A 10,847-nucleotide genomic window follows, 5' to 3' on the forward strand; every position below is an offset into this window, starting at 1 on the left:
AGTGTTTTAACATATGTATTTAAGTTACTAAAAGTGATAAAAAATTTGAAACAATGATATATAATTCAATAAATCATAAAATTTGACCCACAGTGAAGATAATGAACATATTAAACCACGGTAAAATTTGAAACCCATTTGATTTGAATTTAATATCAAAATCTATTTTTCTAGGTAAATGAGATTTTTGCACTAAAACAATGATAATACATTAAGAAATTAAGAAAATTATGAGAAGTGATTTTGGGTGTTTCTTGTGACCAAAGGGCACTCAAGAAAAATAAAATTGATGTTCAAATAAATAGTTAGTTTTTAGCAAACTTTTAATTAAAAAATAATTAAAAATAATTAAAAGCACAAAAATAAAAAAAATACAACAGAATATCAAAAATTGTTTTCTGACCACTTGGGATCACTTAAAACATTTTTCCTAATTTTCTTAAGATATTTATGTATTTTTAAATGCCGAAAATGTATTTTCCTTAATTTTGCATTAAAATAGATACAATAAATAAAATAAAAATTAAAAAAATAAAAAGTTTATTTCTTTGAGTTCTTTGAACTCTGAGAGACTAAAGAAAAATATAAAAACTAATTTTTGAAATTAAAATATATTTTCTATTTAATTAATCAATAGAGTCAATAAATAATTTTAATACTTAAAATAAAACTCAAAAAAATTTAAAATTTGGCCCAAATAGTCTGCTAACCTAGGTAAACCTCCATTAATTTTCCTAAAGATATAAACTTTACTTTGACTAATCAAATGATTTAACATTGAAAAACCATATTTTTGAGCTAAAATAATTATTAAAAATTAAATAAGAAATATAAATTATAATTTCATCTCTGATATTTTAATTGACTGGTTAGTGAGGTACCAAGAAAATTTTAAAGTCATTTGAGTTGATTTTAAGGGGTTATGAAGTGGAGTGCTTTAAGGGAAAAATGATAATTATGGATATTGGAGCCCTAATTAATTTTTATGTTAAGTCAAAGAGCAAATGAGTAATATTGATCATAATAAACTTCTTTAGATGTTTAAAACATGAAGGGTTAAAAGGTCGAAACCAATTCACCACTTTTCTACAACAAGGGTAAAATTTTAATTTTGCTAAATTATTGTGTATTAGAAGTTAACTTAATTGGATAATCCCAGGGTAGTGGGCTTGAACTAGGAAGATAATAATGTACTCATTTGAAGCCCTCTAATTGGTGATTAGATGACAAGTGCAATCATTTAATGAGAATTAAATCCACTTAATCCAACATCCTTAATTATTATAAACTTACCCATAAAGATAATATAAGGGCTTAGTTGTAAATTAGACATGATCTAAATTTACCTAATAAGGTTTAGAAATGAGAAAAATAAGTAATCATGAGTGTCTTTTAAACGGTACAATCTCAACTTTAATCAAACACTAGAGTTTTGATGATTCAATTTGCGCTTATGGGCACCCACTCACATAACCCTTAAATAAAAAATTAAGTGAATGCCTAGTTACCCTACTCATTGGATAACTAAAACATCAAGGTTCTTTAAGCATAGGATAAATTAATTACCATTGAACCTACATTTAAATTTGGGAGATTAATTTAACAACACAATCAGTTCAAATGAACTCGAAACGTTTCAATGGGCTTTAAATGTTGTTTAGAGTTATGCGCTGAACACTTTTATAATTTTTTAGGTGTTTTGAAGAACAATTGAACTTACTATAACTTGTTCAAGAAAATCATCCTTAAAAACTTTAAGGACCCACCAAGTTAATAGAAGTGCCCTACACTTCTTGTCACATTAATTGACCTAATGCTCAAGGATTTAAATATTCTATATGATATTTAAATCCTAATGGGCAAATGGGGATATTTGTTTTTGCCACATATTTATCATCGGGCTTGTGTAAGTTTAAGGTCTAGGTGGCTAGGGTGATGACGATAATGCTAATGCGTGCTCAAATGAGGGATATAAAGTGGGATTTTCGGATAATATTTCCTATCTCAAGGACCATTAAAAAAAGGGGAGAGGATAAAGACCTATGATACTGTTCGACGACACTTGAGGATATAATTTCCACTGATACTCTTAGGTTGTCGGTAATCCTAGCTTAATTAAAGTAATTAACTAGTAGACTACACTACTTTGTAAGGTATTTACAAAAATGAAAATGCTTTCGACTGTTAAAATAAATTCTAAATGCATGAAAATTAAATTAAAGATGAGAAAGTGTAAAGGTTCATTGTTAATCACTTGGATCGAGGTTAGGACTGCCCTCCGTAGCTTATCGGGTTGGTAGCTCTTGCTCAAGATTGGGAAGCACACAGTCCAGCTCTGAGCCCCCACCTTTACCAATTTCTTACACTTAGTCCTAATCTTTAATATGTGACTATTGGTTTCCTTTTACTTGCTTGATGTTTACTACGACTCGTTTTCCAACTTCTTTCGTAACAGTTGCTCATGTTTACTTTCCTGTAACTTATTTAAATCTTCTATAAATATATTATGCTTTATGATGCTAAACATGCAATAGTAGCAGAGGCCCAGGTACACTCATTTAAATAATTGCAGTAATTTTACTACAGCATTTTCATTTACAATCCTTTTACTTTTGCTTTAGTAATTGCAAGAACTTTAGGATAGAAAACAGTAGCCGGTTTACCTAGGGTGGATCCCTATAAAACCCAAACACATACCCGTTAATTAATTAGATTAATAAAGATTGAATAAATGCATAAGACATAAAGTTCTTACTTGGAGTTGTCACTTTGATGAGAAGTTTGGAGCTAACTTTGTGGGTAACATGACAAGAATGTACATGAAAACAACTTTGAGATGGAGAAAAGGTATACAACAACAACTTTCCTTAGAATTAAAGAACAAATCATTGGATATGAAGGCATCTCGTCTAGTATGAAATAAATCATTAATTTATCTATAGGCTTTTGCAGAGCTATGTTATGCAATACAACCACTAACTCGCTTTAGGCTTTAAGGTTATCTTTTGTTTCAACATAAATCTTGTTATTTTTCAAGTTATTCGTATGACCGTGTCATACAAGTGCAAGCTCTAAGAAATAAAACAAGCAAGTCGAAACATTGAATAATATTTTTTCAAAGTTGAAGCCAAGTAGTATGAGAGTTTGAGAAGTCAAAGAGGTATCCCTTGAATTAGTGAAACCTCCTACCTTTCATTCCTTTGGATTCCTGATAATAAATGTCCCCATTAGATCCATCCTCTTTAGAACTTCCAATGTCCAATCTTGAAAGCCTTAAACTTTGAATTTCTTGAAAGCAAAACCATTGAACTAAATCGAGAGTATTCTTAAGTGACTTCAGTTACTTAAGATGTAATTAATTATAGGGGCTTGCCTCTACAAGAACTTTGGAACTCAACTTAATATAAACCCTATTTAATCCTCCAAATTATATAAAGGAACTTGTCGGTCAACATAAAATGTTTCGTAGACCAAAATGGATCTTATAAATTCTTTAGTTTATTTAATTCAGCCTCACAATCAAGTAATGTGTCTATTCCTCGGGATAGTCACAACACTTATAGTATTGTGCTATTTTATTTAAACTATTACATATATGAAATTGGTTTGGTCTCGTATTTTTAAAATTAAAATATTACTTTTCAAAATCATATATATATAATACATACATACATACATAGAGGAATTTAAATATATTTTCAAACCACTATTTGGTGACCCTTATAACAACTAGTAAGTGCATTCTCACCAGCCAAAAGATCATGATGCTCTCTTAAATGATTGTTATGATCCTCTAGTTTTTTCAAATTGATCTTGACCGAGTGGATCATAGTATGAAGGTTCCATAAAACCTCCTAATTCCACCTCCTCAGTTTATCCACCAAATTCGTATGAAAAAAATAATAATCTATTACCCGCATTTCCCTCAGAAATAGAAATCCAATTATCCACGACAAACTCAAAAAAGGAATGACGAAGAGTCCACATATTTAAAAATATAATATGATAGACTTTAGATTTGAAAATCAAATTCACAATGAGAGTAATAGGAGCATCATCAGAGCAGGTAACTAAAAATCAAATTCACAATATTAGCAGGGATTCAAGAAGCATTGGCAAAAAATCCTTTTAGCCTTTAAGTGGTCTTACCACAATACCATGTAAAAATGTTCTCATTATTTCAAAGATCAAACATCCCTGCATCTAACAAAACATCATTAAAGTTAGTAATATGTTCTTGATTAAAATATCTACCTCCTTTTTTTTCCACCACAGAAATAATAGCACTAAAATTTTCACCTGCAATCCAAGATTCATTAAAATTATATTTAAGTGAAAGAATGTTACTCCATAAATCCAAACAAGCTCCAATAGTGCAACCCACATAGATAACAATAGTAAGAAAAAAATATTATCATAAACAATTCTCAAATGAATAAATTGAACATGATTGTTGATAATATCCCCCTTAATAAAGAAATTCTAAAATAACCAAATTTTATAAATAATATTTGCAAAGGAATTGAAATTTTTGAATAACTTCATATAATTTTCATTAGTACGAATAGCAACCATATGCTCTAAGATACCAAAGAAAGGAAGCTTATGAATCTTAATAATATTCTCGAGTTTATTAGATGCATTAACGTCTGTAATGCCCCTAATGTTCTAAATCGTCAACTTAAAGATCGAACATAAGTTTCCTCCATTTAGTCTTTCTAGAATGAAAGGTTAATTGATTATTTTTACCTTTCCAAACCATACGACTATGAAATAAGACAACCTCAGGGTTAGCATACTTAAGTTCACGAATGCCTTTTGAGTCTTTTTTTCTTGGCTTTGATTGTGACCCATTCTTTTTCCAAATTAGTTTTAGACTGATTTAGTTTTTAAATCAGTTCATCCTTCTTACTAATACAACTTTTCAAAGCAGTACTATCATCAATCAAAGAATTCTTTCAATTATCATTATCCAAAGAAGCAACCAAATGAGGAATGATTCCATCATTCACATTCCTTATTTGAATCATAACAACATAGTTTAAAGAATCTCCCAAAGATTCTTTCATATTAAAAATTCCATTTTTCAATCTTTTTTCAACCTCCATATAAAAGATGTTTCTACAATATTAGAAACTTTAATTTGAGTTTTCCCATTAACATAAACTGGATAAGTTGTATCAGTTACCTTACCATTTAGATTATCAAGCGTTGAAAACCACTAGTGCCATTAGCTAAAAGAACATCAGGCTTAGCATAAACTAGTTAGAAACATTAGTATTAAGATTATCATGAAAAGGAAAAGCATTGAATTAACCAATTGAATATCTAGCTTTCTAAGAGTAGACTGTAAAGCCTTATTAATTATAAGTTTCTTTTCGTCAACATTAGGAAATCTAGCAGGTTTATCTTTCTTTAATTCATAGTGATAAATGTAACAAATAACATGTAAATGTCCAAACATTTTGCATTTGGTTCAGTAGCATGAAGCAAATTTCATATCTCCATTCTGCAAGTAGCCATTATTAGCATTTCCCATCCAAATTGTATCATGAAAAATAGAAGTAACATCTCGTTCAACCACAACTCTAGCCATCAAAGGCTTAGAACAATTCTAAGTAGCAACATCAACTTTTAAGAGCTTCCAAAAATAGAACCCAAAGTGTATAAGAGTTTCAGATTGAAGAGATGCAATTTTAACCCAGGAGACCTTACCCAAACCAACACAATAGGAAGTTATTCTTTAGGATTAAAATAGGGAGTCTCTTGCAAAATCTTCATATAAGATTTTTTTTCAATTAAAAGGATCTTTCAAGAGAAGATATATAGTCCTCTTCCATCTCTACTTTGATCATTAAATTCTTCTCGTCAATTAATCCTAAATTCCACTACCAACTAATCTCTATCCGCAAAGAACTTTCTAATAACTTCCATTTTCTTTTGAGTAAACACTAATTTACCCATCAAAGTGTACATAAGAGGTTCCACAAACACAGTGCTTTCTTCCTCAAGAATGAATAAAGCAAGTTTATAGTTTTTCATAGAAGCTTTCTTGAGCAAACCAGCCAAAGAGGAATCAACAAGTTGCTCCTTAAAGCTATATGGAAAGAAATCAAGAAAAGACTCAATAGGACATCCTGCAACCACGTCACAAAAAAAGAGACCAACCTTCCGAGTGGGAGACACCACAAAACTTGAAGAATGATCAAAACCTCCATGAAACCACTAGGAGGTCAAGGAATCTCCTCAAAAGATAACAGGAAACCCTTTACAGTCTAAGAAACCCATAATTGGATGTATTTTTTAGTATTGTTCTCAGTGTGTATGCATGTATGTATGTGTGCATATGTATGTATGGATGCATGTATGTATGCATGAATTAATGGATGTATGGATGTATATATGTATGTGTGGATGTATGGATGTATGGATGTATGGATGTAGGTATATGTGTATAAGATTGGAGACTCTCATGGATGTATCCTCAAGATCTCATTTTGACAACGTATGAGCTATATTTGCACATTTCCTTACGTTCCCATCCGTAGCATAAGTCGTGATTTTTTCCCTCAGCTAAAAGAGACACTCTGGAAGGGGGGCACTAATTATCTTTTCTTCAATTAACCAAATTATTTTTTCCTTCAGAGAGGTCCATTGCCACATTCTATTTTAGCTCAGTCATACCTTTTGTGTCAAGACTGTTTTTTCATCAGTTGTTCAGTAGAAAAAAATGCCACAAAATAAAATCCAAGTGATGTAATAAATCTTCATCTTTCACATCTACTAAAAGATATTTTTGTGAGATTTAATTTGCATGTGTGTTGGATTTGCAAAATTTTAGTTATGTCAGTTGTTTTGCTAGCATTCGATGGCCCAGGCAAAACCCCAAGTGACCTGACCATAAGATCTTCATCCAACAAAGTAGAACCTAAAAGAAAAATTCACCTTAACGATCCACATTGATGAATAGAACCCCCAAGGGAACCTGCCTATAGGTAAGGGCTAAATGTTCCTTTTATCGTTTCACCACCTTCTTCTTTCTCTTTCAACTGTCTCACGCTTGCGATTCCAAAATAAACCCTATAAGATTTCGAAGGTGGGGATGTTAATGTACTTATATGTAATGTTCCCCATCTGAATTTTTTCAAGCGATGAAACGCAGAAAGCAGATGCAAAGATTAAAACAAAGACAACAAGTAAAAGGATGAAAGAGCTGGCACCAGCTCTACTTATTAGAGGTGAAGAACCCAAATTTCAAGGGAGAGTTTCACTCAACATAATTATCATTGAATAAAGATTTATTATCGACCTGATATTTTCATTATTCTATTATTTTTTCAGTGCCGTTGATTTCTAAAAAAAAACGATAAATTAAATATGTCTGATAAGAATACAATCATATTAAACTTGTGTGGCATCAAGACAATCTTGTTATTTACTTCATTATGATTCCTCAGATCAGTTCCAACATTGTAGTCCTCTGAGTTAACAGCCTTGCCCCAAATTAAAAAAAAAAAAAAAAACAAAATGAAAAAAAACAAGTTCAGTTCAAGTTCAAATTAAAGTGGAGACTAACTCTTAGGAGAAATTATTTCGTACGGACATTGCATACAGAGATGTATACGGTGTCTGATATCCACCGTCGATTACCGCAATAAAAAATTCAAAAAAAAAAATGAAAGTGGGGTCTACTAAAATACATCTTTACGATCATCGATAGTGTAGATATATGATGTCCATATGACGAACAACTAACAAGCATGGAACCCAACAAGTATACAAGAAGCATAAATTGAAATATAGCCTGGTCAGAGGATAACGTGCTAGCGATAATATTAAAATATATGCTAATATCAAGGTAAGGCAACAGAGAATAGTCAAGAGCCCTACAGTGATAAATATAATTTATATTTTATAGAAAACTCTTTTTTATAACTACAGAGATTATGCATATATATATATATATATACATATATATATATATATATATATACATATATATATATATATGTGGCTATCTGGTATCTTATGAAGAAACATTATGTATTTAAATAAATGTATCACATAGAACGTCATCAGCTAGTGTTTTCTGTAATTCGCTGTTCCCTAACCAACAATAATCGTCCCCACTAAAAAGGAGAAAAAAAAAAAACTACTACGAATATATTGAGCCAAATTAATTATAGTAATGGTAAGTTTAAACATAATTACTTTATTTATGTGGAAAATAACATACGTAGCACGCAATTCTTTGCATAATCGACGTTATAATGAATCGATTTCAGATGAATTTGATTTGACTCAAACTTAAGAACTTTATTTCATGTTTATCTAATAATTAGTATAAATTTATATTAATATGAAATAAGGTGGTTTGCTTTGGATTTTGAGTAAAATATTTTTCATTGAACTGTAGATTATTTTTATTTAATTATTTAAGTATGATTCTGAATTATATGTGGGATGATTGGATAAAAATCTGAAATTGAACCAAAATCAAATCCACGCCCAAATTACCACTGGAAATTGATTCCTAATCCGATTTAATTGATTTAATATTAAGTCAAATTTTGAGGACGTAATTTCTATCTTAAGATAAAAATAATTTATCGAGTGACATACAATAAAACAACCCCAATTCCCATGTTGCCTACCGGTCTTTAAGAATGAAACGCAAATAAATAAATAAAGATAGAATCATGACACTCCAACTTATGTTTCAGCAAAGCTTCATCCTACTTTATAATGAAATTTTCTCAAAGCATATGTCGAAAAATTACCTGCGCGGACCTTAATGAGATCCCACCATAGCAGAGAGGCTCGCAAAAGCAGAATGCAGGAACACAAGGCTCGCAAAAGCCGGCCGGAAGCTGTCAACTGAGCCAGGTCAAGAACAGTTATCTAAACCGAAGGTTAGAAAATTCAACTAAAACACACGATAAAATTTCTAAGATCAGCAACCCAAACATCATTAGCAGACGAAAAACACCGACTGGCCACCTCACCCAATAGTCAACCGACTCATTTGAACTTCAGACAATTGACCAAAGGGTTGCCGAGCGACATGCTCAGGAACAACAAAAAACTAGAATATTTTGGACAACCTTCTCTCAAACCGATGTAAGTGTAATTTCAATGTATGGTCCTCCTATCTTCTATAAATAAAACCGTTTCATGTTTTTGGGATTTTTTTGGCCGGGTAAGCTCTTGACTTTCTTGACCTATAAGCCTTTATGCTTTCACCCTTTTTTTCTCCTCCTCTCTTCCAAACTTAAATATTAAATGATATAAAGTAAGTCGCAGAGCTAGTGAACACTCATCTTCACCCCCTCCAGGCAAATCATGTCGTGCATCTCTCTCTCTCTCTCTCCCTTTCCCCCTCTTCATTGATTTCAGCGCTTCATCCTGTGTTCTAAAATTCCTTAGAAAATCCTAATTTTTAAAATTATGCCTCTCTGGTTATAATTCTTATAATAATTCCAAACCGTTTTGTCTCCCAGTACTTACAGGATCATAAACTGGACAAAATCACACTAATTAACATCAATAAAACGAAAAGCAAAAAGGACTTCTACAGATCAGCGCAGAATTCCGAGATACTCTCAAGCCTCGGCCTCCAAACCGCCTCCTTTCCCTTCCTCCTCACTCTCTGCGTCACCTTAAGGTTCTCCGGCAAGCATCTTTCTCTTCTCCGCCTCTTCTGCCCCCCCACCCTCGCCGCCGTCTTCTCCCCTGACACTGGCATCAGAAAGTATATCTTCCCACGTTTCAGTTCAGCGTTGAGCGGTAAAGTCACCGCCCGGCATGGCGCCGACGAGCTGTCGTAGACGTCGGCGGAACTCGACGGAGATGGCAGCTTTCGTAGAACGTGATTGGGATGTGCTTCCATTATGTCGGCGACAAAGACGAGGGAGCGGCCACTGATCTCTTCGACGCGGCCGCTGGAGTGGACAATGCGGATTACATCGAGAGCGCCGCAAGGAAGGAAGCAGGAGATGAAGCAACGTATGAGATCCTTCATGGCTGTATGGTTTGGTTAAGTTGGGGATTGAGGAAGAAGATGAGTTGCAGAAGCAAAGGACGGGGTGGGAAAGCAAAAGATGCGTGTCTATATGCATATATAACCAAATAGTTTGAATTTTGGCTCGACATGCGTGTTTCTTTTATATTTCAACCACTGAAAACATAATTTTATATGTGAAATTTAAATTTTAAATTTATTTCTATAATAATTTAATGCAAAGTGGCATCAAAATGTACAGTAAAATTTTAAATTATTTTAGTGATGTTTTCATGTATCATTAATTGAATGTTATATAGTAAAACCACCTTAGTTTTCGTTCCAAGTGTTCCTCTAGCTTGATCTCCTCCGTCTATTGACTAAACAAGCGATCAGGAGACTTTCCTTCTTCATCCCCACATGACCTATCCCGTATTCATTCACACTCAAACTTTAAGTTCTCGAGCTAGACTCTACCAAATCACATTGGTTTTGTTCCTAAACCTTCATCTACTCAAGACGAACATATCTATACGACTTATGCGATATGAAATATAGTAAATATGTATGGAGATACAAAATAGGTCTGGATTAAGGTTGAGGTTCAATACCTTTTTCTTAGAGGAGTAGGCTCAATCAGATGGTTGTGGCATCTTTGAATGGACCCAACGAACCTTCAAATGAAGTCCTAGGCCCTGGTGACTTGTCTATGTATGATTTCGACCGAACTCAATTTTAGGTGTTGGTCTAGAGCTGTGTTAAGGGTTGTTTAAGATGGGGCTTTTGTGGGGAATCAACTCCTCTCACTATAGGGATGGTGTGTGCACAGTTAATTGGGGTTTGGTGG

The 10,847-nt window shown here is 32.7% G+C and overlaps 1 protein-coding gene across 1 annotated transcript; it reads right to left on the reverse strand.

The window, feature by feature from the left end:
* Nucleotides 1-9,380: 9,380 nt before the first annotated feature.
* Nucleotides 9,381-10,076, reverse strand: LOC110038919. Its single transcript, XM_020743845.1, has one exon. The coding sequence runs from the start codon at nt 10,019-10,021 to the stop codon at nt 9,572-9,574; it is 450 nt and encodes a 149-aa protein (XP_020599504.1). The 5' UTR covers nt 10,022-10,076; the 3' UTR covers nt 9,381-9,571.
* Nucleotides 10,077-10,847: the final 771 nt, after the last annotated feature.

The sequence above is a fragment of the Phalaenopsis equestris genome, unplaced genomic scaffold (genome assembly GCF_001263595.1).
Source record: "Phalaenopsis equestris unplaced genomic scaffold, ASM126359v1 Scaffold234330, whole genome shotgun sequence".
Taxonomy (NCBI): Eukaryota; Viridiplantae; Streptophyta; class Magnoliopsida; order Asparagales; family Orchidaceae; genus Phalaenopsis; species Phalaenopsis equestris.

Bases quoted from the DNA above. Each gene is read 5' to 3' on its own strand.
- LOC110038919 (XM_020743845.1), bottom strand. From the start codon at position 10,021: ATGAAGGATCTCATACGTTGCTTCATCTCCTGCTTCCTTCCTTGCGGC.